This window comes from Moschus berezovskii, chromosome 4 (genome assembly GCF_049115385.1).
Source record: "Moschus berezovskii isolate FMDL1 chromosome 4, NW_MosBer_1.0, whole genome shotgun sequence".
NCBI classification, from domain to species: Eukaryota; Metazoa; Chordata; class Mammalia; order Artiodactyla; family Moschidae; genus Moschus; species Moschus berezovskii.
The window spans coordinates 93,577,922-93,597,090 of NC_142463.1; the positions used below are offsets into that span (position 1 = coordinate 93,577,922).

The 19,169-nt window shown below is 50.6% G+C and overlaps 1 protein-coding gene across 5 annotated transcripts in view; it reads right to left on the reverse strand.

The window, feature by feature from the left end:
* Window positions 1-18,716, reverse strand: part of SYT6 (synaptotagmin 6) — a 65,612-nt gene extending 46,896 nt beyond the window's left edge. For 2 of the 5 annotated variants that reach the window (XM_088834888.1, XM_088834887.1), the window contains exons 1-3: window positions 18,391-18,553; window positions 5,201-5,549; window positions 3,298-3,853 (exon numbers count right to left, since the gene is read on the reverse strand). In XM_088834888.1, coding sequence (XP_088691014.1) covers window positions 3,298-3,853; window positions 5,201-5,549; window positions 18,391-18,553 — 1,068 coding nt within the window. Of the gene's footprint in view, window positions 1-3,297; window positions 3,854-5,200; window positions 5,550-17,139; window positions 17,476-18,390 lie in introns of those variants that run through there. The other 3 variants (XM_055402917.2, XM_088834886.1, XM_088834889.1) reach the window with 3 other exon arrangements.
* Window positions 18,717-19,169: the final 453 nt, after the last annotated feature.

Consider the following 19,169-nt stretch of genomic DNA (forward strand, 5'->3'; position numbering starts at 1 on the left):
AATCCTTTCTCTGTGCACCAATATGTAGTTTCATTTGAATTAACTAAGCCGTCGGTCATTCAGCAAGAAGGTGCTGAGTTCTTAAGTTTGCATAAAATGACACGCTCAGTCCTGAGGGAAAATAAAAAAGTCAAATGTGGGACACAAACCATTCCTAAGCCACTGGGTGGACTTTGCAGGACAGTATGATTCCGTGTATAACTGAGGGACCCAGAGAATAAATCCAGGAGTGACTTTTCTGAGACTGGAAGGACTTTGGGGGAGGCTTTCAAAGGTGGGTTGGTTTGGGTCTGAGAGGTGGGCGAAAGGCCTCCTGCCAGAGGGAACCTTGGCAGCAAAGGCAAGAGGCAGAAATGCCAGGCGTGTTCAGGGACCAGCCTGAAGGTTACAGGAGCTGGAGGCCAAAATGCAACTCTAAGAACGGAATCTGGCAGGAATCTGGCACAAGGGAGAGATGGGAGCCGACTGGGCTCATCCACACTGGCCCCCATGGCGCTAGCTGCAGGATTTCACATACATGGAGTGTTCAATCATTCCCCGTCACTGCAACTTGGGCCTCTCTGGCCTCAACGTAATTACAATTTTAGAGTCAGCTCAAGCAAAAGCACCAGCTCTTTATTTCCTTTTCCCTTTCTTTGCCTGAATCCTCATCCCCCCAGGATAAAGAGACTGCCCCTGAGAGCCAGCCTGCTGAGAAGCTGCAGAGAGGAGGGCCCTGGTGGCCTCACCAGACAGAACATTCATCCCACAGACTGCGAGCAAGATGGGTATATGAGCAAGTCACCCCATCTTCAGCTTCGGAAACTCCTGGTCCCAGACTCCTCCTGCCCTCGGCTAGAATGCGTCCCCTTCCTCTTTGCACATCAAGTTATGTATATCAATCCCTCCTCATACAGCTAAATTCTCTTTCACCCAAGAAACCGTCCCTGACTGTCCTAATTCTCAGATCTTACAACCTCACACGTTATTTGCTACTTTGCATCACTAGCTACTGCATGAACATTTCTTGTCTCTATAATTCGAGTTCTGCAATGGGTCAAAGAGGCTGTCTTCTATCCCAGACCCCCCTTCCTCCCCAGTGCTTTGCACAGGGTCCTGCTTAAGAGAAGATGGAGGAGGACTATAATGGTACTGACTGAGGGTGATGAGGATGGTGAGGGTCTGTCCTTTTCTCAAGCTGGGCTGGGGAAGAGGTGTGGGACAAGGGTAGGGACAGCCACGGAATTCTAGGAAGTTAGCATTCAGGTGAGGGGCGTCCCTGAGCGCAGACTGCCTGCCTGCTCCAGGATGGGGGCGTCCATCGTGCCTGGAGCTAAAGTCACAGGAACGGGAGGTCTCTGGGGAGGAGAAGGGAGGCTCCTCAAAGGGCTGAGTTGAGCCCTGCTCCTCACAGCCCCTGGCCCCCTCCCCTCTCTCTCTGAGCCCCTGGGCCTCAGCCATAGATTGGGGAGGACTAAGCTGCTCTTCGCTACCTGTACAGTCACCATAATGAAGCTGCTGCCATTCGAGACCACAAGGGAAGAGCTGTACCAGATGTAAACTTCACAGTGATTTATAGAGCAGAGCTCCTGAGCTTGGGGCTGGTGCACAGCTGCTGTTCCAGCCGGCCCCGTCTGCCCGCCCCGTCTGCAAGGCCCCCTGCCTGTGCTATTCTCTGTTCTTGGGAATGATGTTTCAGGAAAGCAAAAGTAGGGGAGTCACTGGGACACCAAACTGGACCAAAGTTAGCACCAGCCAGGAGAATGGGCTATCCCAGAGACCTTCCCGGAGCAGAAACAGAGCCCACCAAGCTTTCTCTCCTTGAACAAATCAATTCCTTTTCCCACCTGAGTGGGGTTGATTTTCCCAGCCTCTCTCCTTACAAATTCAATACATAGATATTGAGCATTGATTGTCCACAGGGAGAGTCTGAACCCAGAGAAATAGTGAAAGAAATATCCCAGGGGACACTCAACCACTTGGTGTTCAAGACACCAGACACAAGGCCTTTGGCATTTGGTGGCAACACCCCTTCAGGGCTCTTGGATGCCTGGCTGGACTTAGAGGTACATCCCACACCTACATCTGTGGGATGCAATTACACAGCTTCTTCAACAGCCACCCAGGGCCCTGGAGAACATTGTCTATGCTGGACCCAAGGGTTTTGGAGATGCCCTCTTAATTCTCTGTGCCAAAACTGCCCTCCAATTAAAAAAGCCAACTCAAGCCTTACTCATTTTCAAAATAGTACTTGACTTTCTCCTCCAAGAAGTCTTCCCGGTTAACCGTATCCAACTCCCATTGCTTCTTTAATAATCCTTTCCTTGTACACCAATACATAACCCTTTCCTTGTGCACCTTGAAACCTTCCTGGTTAATTCTAATTGATCATAAAGAGCCCAGCATCTGGCTCTGTAGTGTGTGAATTAGCCAGGTCTCCTTTCAGGCTGGCCTCCTCCCCTACCAACTTCTAGATGGCCCAGGCAGGCAGGGCCTGAGAGCAGGGGCTCTGCTGCATGGTAGTGTCTAGTCCTGATTGTTAAGGACTTCCAGTCCCCCTTCTGGACATGTGGTAGGATTGCTTTGCCCTGTTCCCTTAATATTAGGAGTCACATGTGTCTTGCTTTGGCTAATGAAACATGAGTGGAAGTGACATGTGTCATTTCAGCATGGAAGCTTTAAGAAATAGTGCACAATTTGCCATATCTCCTCCTTCCTGAGGTGGTAACTAGGAACACAGGGTCAAAACGGAGCCTCTGTAAACTTGGTGACAAGGTAGAATGGAACCCTGGTCAAGCTGCAAACCACATGTAACATGAACGAGAACTAAATCTTGGCTGCTTTACGCTACCAAATCCTAGGATTATTCGTTGCTGCTGCATAACCTGGTTTATCCTGATTAATACAACCTGTCCTTGATCGCCTGTGCCAGGCTGCACGTGCTGCTGTCTCTGAGTCAGTCTGTAGGCCTGGCCCCATCCTCACCCATGATAAAAGACATACATTATAGGTGGTAGTCCTGAGGCCTAGCAGGTAGAGGCAACCACTACAGAAGATGCATCAGAAGTAATAGATACAAATTCCCTTTCCTTCCCTTTCCAACCACTTGAGAGCTCTGCTGTCACCCTCCCTCCCCTCCCACCTGGGGCCCAGTGCAAGGATTTCTCCGGGGTGGGCTGGGCTCTGAGTCGGGGTCCCCTTTCACATCCTGAAGGGCAGAGGCCCATTTGTCTCTAGGGGCTCGGCGGTTCAGGGACACATCCACTCAAATCCAGAACTATAAACCCTCAAGAGGCCCCCGGGGCCAGCGGTACTCACACTTGTGGCATACTGGATGTCCTTCCAGATGGAGGTTTCCCGGGACAGGTCGGAGGCCTCAAAGAGGTTGTCCAGGATCACCTCCCCGATCATGTCGTGGCGGGAGAAGCGGTCAAAGTCGAAGACGCTGAGATGCAGCTTGCGGTCAGCCAGCTCCTCGTAGGGCACCGGGAAGTGGAAGTTCTCGTCGAAGGTGGGGTTCAGGGTTTTGCGGTGCACCCGGGTCTGCAGCTTGCACTTGCGATCCGGCAGGAGGTAGATCTTGACGTAAGGGTCGGAGCTGCCGCAAAAGTCCTTGGCTGGGAGGTCGAAGGCCTTCAGGATGCGCACAATCAGGGTCTCGTTCTCGTAGTCGTAGCGCAGGCTGAAGTTGATCTTCCCGCAGCTCTTGGCCTCGGATTTGGCGTCGTCCCCATCCACCGACTTCTGCTTATAGAGTTCGGGCTTGATGCGGCCGATGCTGGTGGGCTGCTCCGCCGCTGGGGGCAGCTCGTTGCCGTAGTCCATGCTGGACACATGCATCTGCCGCGGCAGGTGGCGCTTGAAGGACGTGTGCCTGGAGGAGGCGGGAGAGGGCAGAGTGAGGTCGGGGGAGGGGAGAGAGGGGTTCAGGCCACATGGCTCAGGGCCCCGGCTCATCCTACCCCTACCCCGTGTGAGGACCCCTTTATTCCTGCCGGTTGACCCCTTTTACCTCTGCTGCACTTTGAGCGCATGTCTTAATCCACGTAAGGCAGTTGGCATGGGGCCTGGTTCCTAACCAGCTTTAGTAAATGTTTGCCATTGTGATCATTGTCTTTTCCCCTGCTTTTCTGCTTCTGGCTTTCTAGGTTTCCTTCCTGGTAGACGTGACTCTGGTTCACCTACTTAAAAAGCTCCCCTATTTAGAAGGACTATCCTTTCCCACCCTCCATACAGCATTCCTTCAGGATCATCACCCCCTTTCCCTCTGCCACTTTCTAGCTACATGACCTGAGATACATTATTTAATCTCTCTGTACTATAAGATATGAAATAAAAGTAGCAATTGCAGAGGATTGCTGTGGGGCGAAGTGAATACACACAAAGTGCTTAGAACAGAGCCAGGTATATAATAAGCTCTTATTATCTCATGGATTCTTACACTGGCTCCTCACAGCAACCTTATGAGCATCATTAGCCCTGTTTTACAGTTGGGAAAACTGAGGCTTAGGAAAATGAGCAATTTGCCTGATGTCAAAAAACAGACTCCATAAATGTGACCCAGCACTTGAACCATTTCTGGCTTTCAATCTGAAGACCAGGCCTGCTTCCCTTTGGCCAGTCCGCTGGGATCCTGGACCCAGGAATCCATAATTTTTAATAAATACCACACCTTATGCATACACGTTCCACATCTTTTAAAAGTTTCTGAATTTAGAGTAGGTTTTTGTCATTACATGGTGGGTTTTTTTTGTCATTTTGTTTGTTCAGATAAAGAATGTCATGTATACAATTTCTGTAAGGCAGGGAACTCTGTCAAAGGCTATTCTCCTTCTCAAAATGTTAGGAATCTCTTGTTTCTCTCCCACACACTGCAGACTCCATCTCAGAGGTGGTACGGACATAGAAACATCATTAACTTTTATGCCTCTGCACCTCTGCATATTCTTTTCCCTCTGGACAAGCCAACACCTTCCGCCCACACACATCTCAAGGTTGACCACCTGCTCAGCACCCCATCTCAAAGGTTCTCCTCTCCTGAAGTCACTTCTGGTGCCCACCTCCAAGCTGATCACCTACCATGGAAGACATCATCTGACATATTCTCCAACCAGAATACACATGTGAGTATTTCCGGTCTCTGATCCTCCCAGGCTGGAATCTCATTCATGGACTGGATTCAAGAATGTGGAGGGAAGGAAGGGAGGGGTCCACTCCTCACCTGGTGGACGAGGCTGGCTCTGTGGTCTGTCGCTGCAGCCGTGTGTGACGCTTGATGTGCTCTTTGACAGACATCTGCACCTCGGCCGGGATATCTGGGGACGTGTGGCTGATCTTCACAGCCGCCTCGAGGAAGCCCAGGGTGTGGGGGTCCTTGAGCTTGTCCGCCATGTTGCCTCTGGAGCTGGGGCTCTGGAGGGCCTCCGGGGAGGGGTTAGCAGAGGAGGGGCTGGAGGCCTCCTTGTTCCTCCAGGGCATCCAGCACAGCTTCCAAAAGAGAAAGAGAAAAACTGCCACCAGGGCCACGCCACACACAATAACTACCACGGCGAAGAGGCTGACAGAGGTGCCTGCCCTCAGCCAGGCAGGGAGGGACAGAGACAGACAGAGGCGGGGAGAAGCCGGGAAGGGGTTTCAAGGAGGGGCCACACACAAGGGACAGAGACGGAAGAAGAGAAAAGAGTGGTCGTGAGAAGGCTGCCCAGGCAGAGGGGGGACGGTTGTAGGGTCAGTGCTCCACATCCAACTTGTGAAGTATCTGCGGCCTTGTGTTCACCTCAGGCTGACTGCGCCAGCTCCGCCCCGCCCCCCGCCGCCAGATTGGGGGGCACCTGCGCTGCCTCCCCGACTCCCTGTTGGCATGTGCCCGGGGAATGGAAAGTAATTTAAATAGCAGCCTAAGCAAATGTGCAGATTCGTGAAGCGTTCACATTTGGATGCTGTTTGAATTTCTATTAGAACTGTTACTATGGCCAGACTTATAAGAGTAGTTTTCTGCAGACAGTTCTCTTCCTCCACAGGTTGTGAGGCATTGGGGGCCCCAGGCTGAGATACTTGACTCTCTTCGCTCACCCCAAGCCCGCCAAGCCCACAGCAGGAGCTACTATATAGTGAGTAGGTTGACTTGAAGAGAACGAGATCAGGCATAATCTCCTTGAGGGTGGGGATTAGGTCTAATGCTTCTGTATTCCCAGAAGTGTGCACATAGTAGGCTCAACAGATACTTGCATGAAGTTGGAATCTCCCTGGAGAAGGAAATGGCAACCCTTTCCAGTATTCTTGCTTGGAAAATCCCATGGACAGAGGAGCCTGAAGGGCAACAGTCCATAGGGTGGCACAAAGTTGGACATGACTGAGCCCGCACACACCACACCAAGTTGGAATCTGATCCACACAGTTTCAGTTCAGTTCAGTTCAGTCGCTCAGTCATGACCGACTCTTTGCGACCCCATGAACCACAGCACGCCAGGCCTCCCTGTCCATCACCAACTCCCGGAGTTCACTCAAACTCATGTCCATCGAGTCGGTGATGCCATCCAGCCACCTCATTCTCTGTCGTCCCCGTCTCCTCCTACCCCCAATTGCTCCCAGCATCAGAGTCTTTTCCAGTGAGTCAACTCATCGCCTGAGGTGGCCAAAGTATTGGAGTTTCAGTTTTAGCATAAGTCCTTCCAGTGAACACCCAGGATTGATCTCCTCTAGAATGGACTGGTTGGATCTCCTTGCAGTCCAAGGGACTCTCAAGAGTCTTCTACTTCAGAGCTAAATACAAACAATTCCGATAGCTGTCCTTTGCCCCCATTCCTGTGGCTATGTGAGAGCTCTGCTGTAACACTGGTATTTTTGAATGTCATGGTTGATTCAGAGTCAGGCACTCACTGTTCCACCCGGTGCCCCAAGTAGGATGTCCATTACCCTAGGAGGGTTGTGAAGGATGCCTCTCTCTGGGAGAAGTTACTAAACACACCCCCCACCCCCACCCCACCTTTAGGAAATGAACCTTTGAGCTCAAGGCCTCTTCTTACTCTAAGACACCAGGAAGCCTTGAACCAATGGGTTTGCACAAAGGTCACTTGTAGACAAGCCAGAAGAGGAGGCTTGTTGGGCTTTCATATGACTGAAAAATCAAGCAGTTCCATCATCACTATTGTCATCATCACACCAGATTCCTGGCTTCTCTGGAAATGGCCTGAGGACTTGGTAACTGGACCTGTGTTCCCACATACTGAGAACTGGCAATGCCCTTCAGAAGGCTGTGTGCTCACCAGCTCCTATCCCTGTTACTTGCCTGCCACTGCGGGCCTATGAGCTTGCAGCCTCTGAATTATCCTGTCCCAAGCCTTAAGAACCTTGGGATTTAAGGTGAGGAATGACCCTACAAGTACCAAGGTCAGGCTGTGCTTTTGCAGGTGGGAGCAGTGTTCCAGACGAGGGACTTGCCTGTGGTCAGAGATCACAGAGTAGACCAGGGTCCAGATGTCCACTGCCCACCCAGCCTGGGGCTCATTCCACTGTCCCAGACTGTTTGTCCTGGATTAAACTGTAGGTTACTATAACCCTGTGTTATTTTTTATTTGTCTGACTCAAGGCTCAGCATAGAAGTTGACACATGAGAATGAATGAATGAATCAGTCGATCAATGTCAAATAAAACAGCTGTCATTATCACTCAATCAATATTTACTGAGCACTTGCCAAGTTCCCGGTACTAAACTAGGCTGGGAGATGCTTGGTCCCTCTTCGGGGGATCAAGAGAACTCCCACAGCACAGGCCCCAGGGAAAGCTCTCCTCCTTCCAGAGGGACCTGAGGAAGAGGCCAAAACATCAGTCATCCTCTCTGGGGAGCTAGCACTGCCTCCCGACTCCCTGGCTATAGGGTATTGGCCTTGATCAGCTACCACCTTCAGGACTAAGGAATAAGAAAATGGGACCCTCATGCCTTTTGCCACCTTCTCCAGCCCCCAGGCCCCTGCACAGAGACCTGGGAGCCTCTCCCCAGCATAGGAGCTGAGGTTAGTCCACCAGAGACTGCTAGGGACCAGACAAACTGACTCTAAGTTAACTTCTAGACTAAAGGTCTCCAATTACGGTGTGCATGCATCCTGGGAGTTTAAGAGAAAAATATCAGATTTCTTGAATATTTATTCATTATCTGAAAAATAAAAAAATCAGAATTGTAATATACAAATTGATAGTAATGAATTTTGTTACTGAATTTAGTCAAGTTATGAACATTACAATGTCCAAGGTGCAAAGTGCTTTTTATGTATTCACTCAGTTAAGACTCTCCAGTGAAATAGGTGAAGATTATTATACTCGTTTTGCAGATGAGGAAACTAAGGCACAAAAGGTTAAATAAATTACCCAGGGTCACACAACTGCTGAGTGTTTGGAGAGTCAGCTTTACAATACCCCTTTTGTACATGTGTATAGAACATGGGAGCAAATAAACACATATTGGAAGTATTAAATAAAAATAAATTTTGCTGTTATGATCTAAATAGTTTGGAGACTGTTTCCTTAAGCCCTGATACCCTTGGGGTTCACAGGAATGCTACCACAGATATAGCTAAGTATATATCACAGATGTGTGTGTGTGTATTTAAAAGTATCTGGCCATCTCTGAGCTCTCCACATCTGTTCTTTGTTACAGCGGCATTCTCTGCAATATGAGTCACCTTAAAACAAAAGGTATTTCTAGGGTTTTGCTTTCCTTTGATCATACATCTCTCTTGCTCTGGTAATAATTAGAATTTTAATGAGAAAGGGGGAGAAATGGGGGGAATCCAGAGAGCAGAGAGTGCATTTAAATGTCAGTCTGACAAAAAAAAAAAAAACACTGAATTCATAAATGAAAAGAGAGGTGGAGGAATCAATTTTTCCTCGGCATGGTTGCTATTTGGAATGTGTCTCCACATGACCCCTGGCTGTTGTTCCCTCAGCGCTGTGAGATTATTGGGAATTGGCACCCGCTGCTCAATACTGGTTATGTAAGGCCAGGAGGCCCTTCCTCTGCCTGGAGACTCTTCTTCCAGGATACCTCACAGGTGGGCCATGCAAAGAGAATTAGGACCCCATGCTGAATGGGTTCACACCACAGGGGAACGAGGTGGTGAGCAAGGCTGGTAAGACCAGAATTAGGCCATGGTGGGTATGATTGCAGAGGATTTAGCTCCATTAAAATCACTGCATGTGGCCTGGAATTCAGCCTGCCCCTAGAGCCTGGCTGAAAATGTGTCACAAAGGGCTGTCCAAAGGTCCAGGTGACCTAAGAAACTTGCCTTCCTACCCCGGGCCTGCTGGGACCAACCCACCAGGATGCATTGCCTCTAGTAAACTGCAGGTGCATACACAGCCTTCAAAGCCTTTTCCCCACTCAAGTCTTGTTTGAACCTCAACCCTGTGAGGCAGATAGCATTTTGATGGGCAGTTTAGCCACCTTTTGAGTTCTGACCCAGGGCTCTTCATATTATACCATACACTAGTTCATGGTAAGAGAGACGGACACAGTGGGGGAAGGAGAGGGTAGGACAAATTGAGCAAGTAGCACTGACATGTACACACTATCATGTGTAAAAGAGACAACTAGCGGGAAGCTGCTGTGTAACACAGGGAGCCCAGCCTGGTGCTCTGTGGTGACCTGGGCAGGTGGCAAGGGGAGGGAAGCTAAAGAAGGAGGGAATGTATATATATAATATATACATGTATATAATTATGACTGAGTCATGTTGATGTACGGCAGAGACCACCACAGCACTGTAAAGCAATTATCCTCCAATAAAAGAAAGAGGTAAGCCTCTGGTAAGGGAGAAAGTCCTACACATTGAAAAAGAGGATGAACTTCCTAAGTGTTTGTATTTTGTATTCTTCCTTCCTCTCCTTTTCCTTCTTTATTTCCCCTTCAGCCTGGAGAAAAAGAAGCATTGCCTTGGAGTCAGACTGGGCTCATTCAATGTCCATCTCCACTGGTTATCAACTGTGACTCTTAAATTCTCTCAGCCTCTGTTTCATCATCTATAAAATGGGTAGAGTAATAGTATCTACCTCATAGGGTCACTGTGAGATTTGAATGAGATCAAGTGTATCAAAAGTGCAAAGGACAGTGCCTAGAATGTAGTAAGCCATATAATAAATATTTGCTATTTTTATTAGAATTATCTAGTTCTGCCCAGTCTGATTTTGAACATCTTTTAATTTTAAAATTTGTTTAGTGGGCAGAACACATGCAAACCATGAACACTAATAAGAGAGATAGCTTTAACTTTATCATTACAAACTAGGAATAATTTTACCAGTAGAAATAATACAATTATTTTATTATATAATATATATATTCGTTGTTGTGAAGTCGCTGAGTCATGTCTGACTCTGTGTGACCCCATAGACTGTAGCCTACCAGGTTCCTCCCTCCATGGGACTCTCCAGGCAAGAGTACTGGAGTGGGTTGCCATTTCCTTCTCCAAATATATATATTAAAATAATACAATTATTCTATTATGTCTATATATACTATAATACGAGAAGGCAATGGCAAGCCACTCCAGTACTCTTGCCTAGAAAATCCCATGGATGGAGGAGCCTGGTAGGCTGCAGTCCGTGGGGTCGCTAGGGGTCAGACATGACTGAGCGACTTCACTTTCACTTTTCACTTTCACACATTGGAAAAGGAAATGGCAACCCACTCCAGTGTTCTTGCCTGGAGAATCCCAGGGACGGGGGAGCCTGGTGGGCTTCTGTCTATGGGGTCACACAGAGTTGGACACGACTGAAGTGACTTAGCAGCAGCAGCTATTATGTATTATCAATTCAGTTCAGTCGCTCAGTCATGACCGACTCTTTGTGACCCCATGAATCACAGCACACCAGGCCTCCCTGTCCATCACCAACTCCCGTATTATAGCTAGATATCCCTGTATCTCAAGATGTAATACATACTATGTGAAAGATGTCACATCTCCAAGTTTTTCTGTCAATACTCATTGTTCAGTTGTTTTGCCATTACTGTCACCAACCAGCTGGTGAACAGAAGCAAGCTCCAGAGGAATAAGAAGAAATTCATGGAAGAAAAATGTACAATTCAGAACGTACTATGCTTTTGCAAAGTCTGCTTGGAAACTGGGGAAAAGAAGTTCACTACTCAGTATTGGGTATCAGAGACCAGTATTTTATGGGCACCTGGTTTGGGGAACCATATTGACCAATTACCCAGCAGCCTCTGGGAGAGCAGATAGTGATGGGACTTGGCTTCAGAAACACCCAGTGATCTGGTGCTGTGCAGGACACATGGGTTCTAGCCTGGACTGGGGAAGTGCTCAGAGACACGAGGCAAACATCTTCACTGAGCACCAGTGCCAGAATGACCACAGAGCACGCCCATCAACTGTGTGACCTTGAACAAGTTACTTAACTTCTCCAAACATTGGTCTCTTCTTTTACTTCAAAGAATCACTGTAAATGTTAGATAAAGTAAGGCTTTGAGAACAATGCTGGATACATGGTGTGTGTGTGCTTAGTTGCTCAGTCATGTCCGACTATTTGCGATCCTTTGGACTGTAGCCCACCAGGCTCCTCTGTCCACAGGATTTTTCAAGCAGGAATAATGGAGTGGGTTGCATTTCCTCCTCCAGGGGATCTTCCCAACCCAGGGATTGAACTGTGCCTCCCGTGTCTCCTGCATTGCCAGGTGGATTCTTTATCCACTGAGCCATCGGGGAAGCCCAATATGTGGTGAAAGTTCCCAAAGATAAGTTGCTGTTATTTCTTCCTGGTTTTTTCTTTTGTGGTGGGTAATAGTTTACTGGGTACAGAATGGACCCAAAGCTTGGTCATTGAGGCAGGGAATGGGGACATGGGACCAGGGGGCAAACATGTGAGAGACCTCAAAACCCTTCTTTCCTGGTGATGATGATCAGGCCCCTTCTTTCCTGATGATTCCCTGAAGGCCATCAGGGCAGGATCTGCCTGTCACCTTAAGTCAGATTGTCTGACAGGGATGGCTCATGGCCTCCCTCTCGCTCTGGAAAATGGTAGGCTATTAATTAGCAACCCAGGCCTTTCTTATCTCCCTACTGACGCTTCTTTCTCCAGAGACGGAGCCCTGATACTCCAGTGCTCCCTCCTCTTCTCTCCACCCATAGTGTTAGGATTTATCAGCCTTTCTCATCACTTGCTATTGTTCCCATTTTTCTAATGGGCTCCCATGTCAGGAAGATCCATTTTGTAATAGTAACAGACATTCTTGCTAACAGACTGTAACCTGGAGAGAGAAGTGAAAAGAAAGGACCATTTCCTCTGCTCCCCTCAGAGCTGGAGAAGGCTGGCTGCAGGGTCTGGGGTCGCTGATGGACCCTCAGAAATGGGCCATGTCAGGCTCTGCAGAGCGAAAGCTGCCTCAGTGAAGGAGCTCCCGGGCAGACACAGCTGGAGGCACAGACCCGCACAACTCAGGGAGCAGCCAGCAAGAAACTCAGATGCCCCAAAACCTGGAAGGTGCGGTGTCTAATCTAGGAAGGGAAAAGACTCTGGTCAGAACCATTAATACAAACACTAGTAATGAAAGTGTTAGTTGCTCAGACACGTCCGACTCTTTGTGACACCGTGGACTACTGTAGCCCACTAGGCTCCTCTGTCCATAGGATTCTCTAGGCAAGAATGCTGGAGTGGGCTGCCATGCTCTTCTCCAGGGGATCTTCCCAACCCAGGGTCAAACCCTTGTCTCTTACATCTCCTGCATTGTGGGCAGATTCTTTACTGTCTGAGCCACCAAAGAAGCCCTAGTAACAGTATTTGTTATTTATTTCTATATAGTAAGTGCTGTGCCCCTTACAAGATCTCTTAATCTTTACATCCTCCCTAAGGAATTAGTATTCATCTCTCAAAGAAGGGCTTCCCTGGTGGCTCAGAAGGTAAAGCGTCTGCCCGCAATGCAGAAGACCCGGGTTCAATCCCTGGGTCGGGAAGATCGCCTGGAGAAGGAAATGGCAATCCACTCCAGTATTCTTGCCTGGAGAATCCCATGGACAGAGGAGCCTGGCGGGCTACAGTCCACCAGGTCACAAAGAATCGGACACAACTGAGTGACTTCACTTTCACTTTCTCAAAGATAAAGTAACTAAGTTGAGAGATATTAAGGTAGTAACTTGTACAAAGTGTACCTCAATTAAGCGGAAGAGTTGGGATTTGAACTGGGGACTTTCTGATGTCGAAGTCCAGGGTCTTGAGCAGTTCCCTGAGGGGCCTGGAGGTGAAGCTGAAGTATTCCACAGGCAAAGTCTGGGCAGAGAAGCTGGGGAGGCATTTCTTCACTATAATTAGGAGAGGGTGGGGAGCATCATTCAGGTTTTTGGCCTGACCCTCTGAACCTGGTCAGAATTCTGGGGGTCAGACTCCTCATCCCCCATCTCTTTCTCCTTCCCTGGAAGGTGCAGAAACTATAGCCATTAGGCAAATAATCAGTGGCCCCTGGAAAAGTCTCATCCAGAAATGTACCTGAGAAATCCCTGAGAGAGAGAGTGTGTGTATGTGTGTGTGTGTGTGTGTGTGTGTGTGTGTGTTGGGGCAATGAAGGCTATTTTGTCCTGAGGCTCACAGACATCTTCCATTAATAATAAGCTCTGCTTGTAAATTTATTAGGAGAACCTGGTATAATTAAAATTCAGGGTTAGGGGGAGGGGAAGCAGGAAGCCTTTGCTTCCTTTCCTTCTTTCAGAGATCCAGGCTGAACTACCGATGGGGATAATTAGTGGAGTCCAAACAGAGAAGGAATTAATGCTCTTGGAAAAGCTGTGATAAGGAGAGACAATGCTGGACTAATTACGGCTGCACCAAGCTTTATGACTGGGTGCCTGTTTCCACCATCATTAGAGGATTCAAGGATAAATCGGAGACTAATATGGAGTGTCATAGCTAACAGAGCATTGGCATTAATTTAGGGATTATTTTAGTAGTATTATTTTGGTGGATGGTAACTGTACCTTTCTGCCTGGTGGTCAGGACATGTGGCCCCTCTGAATGGAGCAGTCAAGGCTGGGATGATGGGGAGAGGGGCAGACAGAAAGTTGGATTCTTTTTCTTCCACCGCCATCTCCCTGTTTATACCTGCAACCAGTTAGAAAAGAGGTCTGCCTGGTCCTCATGGAGCAAGAAAAACAGTTCAGCCCCCACAAAGAGAGAAGGGAGGGATAAGGTAGTGGAGAATATACCTGGAGAATCCAGAGCTGGATGTACTGCTCACTTCCGCTTTTCAGCCCCTCTGCTTTCAGTTCCTAACTGTGGCTATGTCCTTCTGTTTTTATTTTTAAATTTTCTCCCCTTTTTTCTCCACCTTCTGTTTTTAGGTGTGTTTTCCTAAGTTGGACTAGCTTAGCTGGGTCAGGACTTTTCTCTTACCCTATGTTCCCCCTCCCCCAACCCCGCTCCAGACAGTTCTGTGGGAAAATGAAAGTGTTACTCACACAGTCATGTTCAACTCTTTGCAACCCCATGGACTGTAGCCCACCAGGTTCCACTGTCCTTGGAATTCTCCAGGCAAGAATACTGGAATGGGTTGCCATTTCCCTCTCCAGGGGATCTTCCTGACCCAGGGGTTGAACCTGGGTCTCCTGCATTGCTGGAAGATTCTTTACCATCTGAGTCACCAGGGAAGTCCTACACAGAACTAAAAAAACCTGGCTTGATCCACACGCTTCAATCCTAGTCCTCATCATTTTCAGTCACACATCATACCCCAACTCTGTGGACAGGGAGGACACAGTCATGCTAGAACAGTTAGAAAAGAACACATCTTTTGTGCAGAGCTTGGGAGGATGGAACATTATCTACCATCCCCACTCTTGAAGTTCCCACACAGAGAGAAGGCAACTTCTAGAACTGTAAATCCAAGGGCTCTACAACTCCTAGATCCTCGATTCTGGTTCTAGAATCTTAGAGCCCAAGACACACCATAGTCTGAATATCATCTAAAGGATTCTAAAGGATTCTGTATTGCACTTTTCCCCAGAGAGGGCAAAATCTGCAGAATTCCTTCCTTCCCTCAAGGAGTGAGGGACTGACTCAGTTACAGAAACAGAACTTTTTTGTGTGCTTGGATGAAATACTGTGCATTTAATTTGGCATCACAAGCAGGAGAAATATTATCTGTGCTGCAAAAGGCCAACTTCAAAGCCAGGTGGCTGAATCACAGAACATCTCCAGAGTCATTAGAAAAGTGAAAAAACATTACATACATCTCATGGCCATAAGTACACCAGAGAATAATCATTCCTGCCTACCAGCCTGGGAGGGGCAGGGCCGCTCAGGCTCTCTCAACAGATCCTTGCATTTTCTGGAACAACTCTGTACTTCTTACTACCTTGAGAATGCTATCAGAACCCAAGCTATCCACACCTAACACTCTGCAACTTGGCTTACGAAAAAAAAGTTTATTCACCTCCATAAGGCAAAGGACACAAAGAAAGGTGAAGAACTGCCTGCTAGTATCCCTGGGGTGGGGGTGGGGGGTGAGGGTAGGTGGATAGTAAGAAGGAAAGCAGACCCTTTACCTTCAGAGTTTTTAAAGAAAAGATGGGACTTGCTTTTAGCTCAGATAGCTGTGTACAGATGTTTCCAATTCAGGGTCTGATTGAGATTTCTTGTGCAATTCATATCATAGACCTTGGCATATAAGAGGGTCCCCGAAAATGATACTAGAGTCTGAATCTCAGTTGTTGAATCTCAAGGTGTTACTTGAAATCCCATGAGCTACAGACTTACAGGAGTAGAAAGGCAGAGGAAAACATTCAATGGCAAAGGGATCTGGGAATACTCTCATCACTTGCATTTTTCATGAAACTGAAAATGAAAAGATGCAGCATTTCTCTGAATGGAGAATCTGGACCCAGACAGTTGTTCTGGAATGCAGTTGTTCTGGGATGCCTGGGAGGTAGGATACCTCGGGGCCTGATCCCAAATTCCACAGCATCACCCCAGACTCTATGCACACCTAAGCCTCCAAGATCCTAAAGCCACACTTAACCATTTTTCTTTTTCCTGCTCTAATCAAGGGTCTTCTTCTGCCTCTCCCATCCCTTTCAGACCCCTCCCCCCACAGCTTGGCCACAGGGCTTGTGACTCAGCAGCCAAAGTTAAAGTTCCCCAGGGCTGACAACTCAACCTTGCTCTCTGAAGCAGCCTGCAGGGAAGGCATACTGATTCATCTGGGCCTGCTGGCTCTTACTACTCAGCTTTCCCTCATCCCCAGCCTGGCCATCCAGGTACCTGTCACTGCAGACTATGGGGTGTCTCTCTGGAGTCAGAACACCAGTGCCTCCCTGTATCAGGATATGTACACATGTATGCCAGCTGCCCTCCACCCTTAGCATTTCTGCTGTAAACAGACAGGAGGAACAGCCTCCATCCAGAACTCGACAGGTGTGTTCTCACCTTGAATTAGCCCCTTTAGGGTCTGAGGGGGTCAGAGCAAGCATTAAGAGACCCTCTGGAGAAGGATCATTGAAGCAAAGAGGGGAAGGGAGCTGGGGAGGCAGACAGGAAGAGACTCCCTGACTTGGGGGAAATTGTGTGTCTAACAGGCATACGGAGTTGGGTAGTGCAGGAGGTGATGGCACCTGAGAACCAAAATCTGATAACACTTACTGGGCCTAATTTGTTCAGAGATTCTTCAAGAAGAATCAACCTCCATCGCCGTACCACCCTCTAAAAGTTCTTCTGCATATCTAACCTCAGTTCTTTCTGCTGCAGTAATCAACTCATTGATTAAACACTGCCAGAACCAGAGTTCGGGGTGGGGGGAGCAGCTCCCCCTACAACCCACACAGAGCCAAAGTGGGTTCCACCCGCCCCACGGTTGGACACAGCCCCCCTCACTCACACAAGCCTCCCCGGGGCCCACTACCCTCCTCCCTCTCCCCTATTCCCCAGCGGCACTGTTCCTAACCTAGGACCTAGCTACATCTCCGACCTTTAACCTCAAGTGAAAACAGGACTCTGGAACCTACGGCCTCTGAAGAGCTTACCCCACCTGTACCTCCTCCCAGAACCGCGGCTCCGGTCCCCGTTTCTGGTCCCAGGAGAAGTGCGTGGAGATAAAATTCCCGCCTCTCGGGGCCCCCTCCTCGCTCTCCCGCGCGGCTGATGCGCCGCCGCGGGGCGACCCCAGCGTACCTCTAGGCCCAGCGTCACGGGGGTCAGGGTTGGGGTACAAGGAGGGGTGGAGCCTGTGGAGCCAAAGGAACCCCGGAGCTCGGGTCCCTGCAGGACCTCCCCACCCCCACTCCGTACTCTCTCTCGAGGCTTCACACTGCCCCCAGCCTCTCCCGATCGCCCGTTACCCGCTCCCGCCCTGGACCCTCCAGACATCGGGATCCGGACAAAGAAGCCCGGCTGCCGGGGGCGAGCGCGGCCGCGCGGCGCGGGTGCGGCAGGTAAATACCCGCGGCGGGCCGGCCGACACGCCGCCCACCCTCCCGCGGTTCCCGCCGCCAGGGCGCGACACGCCATTCCCGCTGTCGCGACTCCCGGGAGACGCCGCAGTTGCGCGCCAGGCCCGGGCCCCGCGGGGCTCGCGCTCCGGACTCACCGGCTCCGGCGAGCTCGACCCGGCTCGGGCTCCCTCCTGGGCTCGGCAGCCGCCTGGGACTGCGTCCGGCGCAGGGTCCGCGCCGTTCGGGCAGGAGGCGCCCGCTTGGCTAAGTCGGCAAGAGACACCGGTTCGGTCGCTTATCGGCCCCGAGTCCGAGTGAGTCAGAGAGAGACCGAGGGAGCGAGTTATAGGGGTGGGGAGTGGGGGGTGCGGCGGGGAGGATGCCGAGACACCCTCCCCCACCCCGCCCCCCGCCCCCCAGCGGAGACGCAGAAAGCCACTCGCAGTCGGAGACACCCGGACACACAGACCTCGTGCCAGGCGCAGACCCAAGTTTCTCCCTGAGAGACCCGGGGGGCTGGGGCCACGATCCCCGAGAGATCAGATGAACTGACGGGACAGACCGACAGGCGCACCCAGGGATCTTGACACCTTCCGAAGAGACGAGTTACTTCCTCAGCCGGGATGTCCCTGGTCTCCTGCTTGCTCCACGGACCCCCTCCCCTGAAAGATCGCCCGCGGGGCTAGCAGAGAGAGCAAGAGGGAAACTGAGGCCCCTCGGGGAGCCGCGTCCTGGGAGCCCGGCTTTCCGCGGGGGCCCCGCCGAGTCACACAGGCTTGTGCAGGGGGTATTCTCTCTCCCTCCCGGATCCCCTTCGCGTCTCTATGCTTGTCCTGCGAGCGATGGCCAGTGCACTAGCCAGGGCTGGATCCGAATCCAGAATCCTGAGCTAGAGTTCTCCACCTAGGCTCCGGGGTTCCCGAGGCTGGGGCTTTGGGGAGCAGGGACAGCCAGGGCGAGACTCCAGGAAGGGCCTCTGCTTTCCTGTTACCTGAGTCGGCAGCGCTCGGACTCCGCTCTGGGGGCTCTAGCTCGAAGCTCCGACAAGTCTCCACGTCCAGCCCAAGAGGGGGCGGCCGGGCCCGGCACAGAGAGGCCAGGACCGCGAGCGCCGCCTGGCACCGAGGCTCCCCGGTCCCCCGCACCCCACTCATGCCCCGGACACCGCAGCCCTCCAAGCAGCCGCCGGAACCCGCGCCGCGGCCGGACTGGGGCGGGGCAAGGCGGCCCCAAGAAGACCCTCCCCGCAGCGGCCCCCTCCGGCTCCGTTCGGCTTTTAATCACTTCCCCGCAGGGTCTCCGCCCCTCACGTGGCATCCCGCGGCAGCTGGCAAGTCTGGCGCCTCACGGCCGCCCCCTCTACACTCAGCGACCGGTCTGAGTCCGGGCGGTTCAAGGCGGAGGGACCGAGTTGTCCCGCATCCTGGAGGGTTCAAGATCTGAGAAGGAGCCTGGGATCCGGCTCCGCATTCACGGCCTGGTGTGACCTTGGGCCTCCCTGAACCGCAATTTTTCCTCTCTGTGAAAGGGGTACAAGTGAAGACGAGTGCTTCCCGGGCCGCGGGGAGATGTAAAGACAGTGGCTGTGAAAACACTGGGTAAATTGCCACATGCCACACAAGTGGCAACGGAATGGATAAACCTATTCTAGAAAGATGGATGACCCTGCTAGGAGTGGGAGGACTTTGGCCAAGCTTCCTAGTCGGGGAAGTTAGTCAGACTTGCCCCCTGTCCCAGCTTCGAAGGCAGAAGACCCCAAGACTGTGGGGA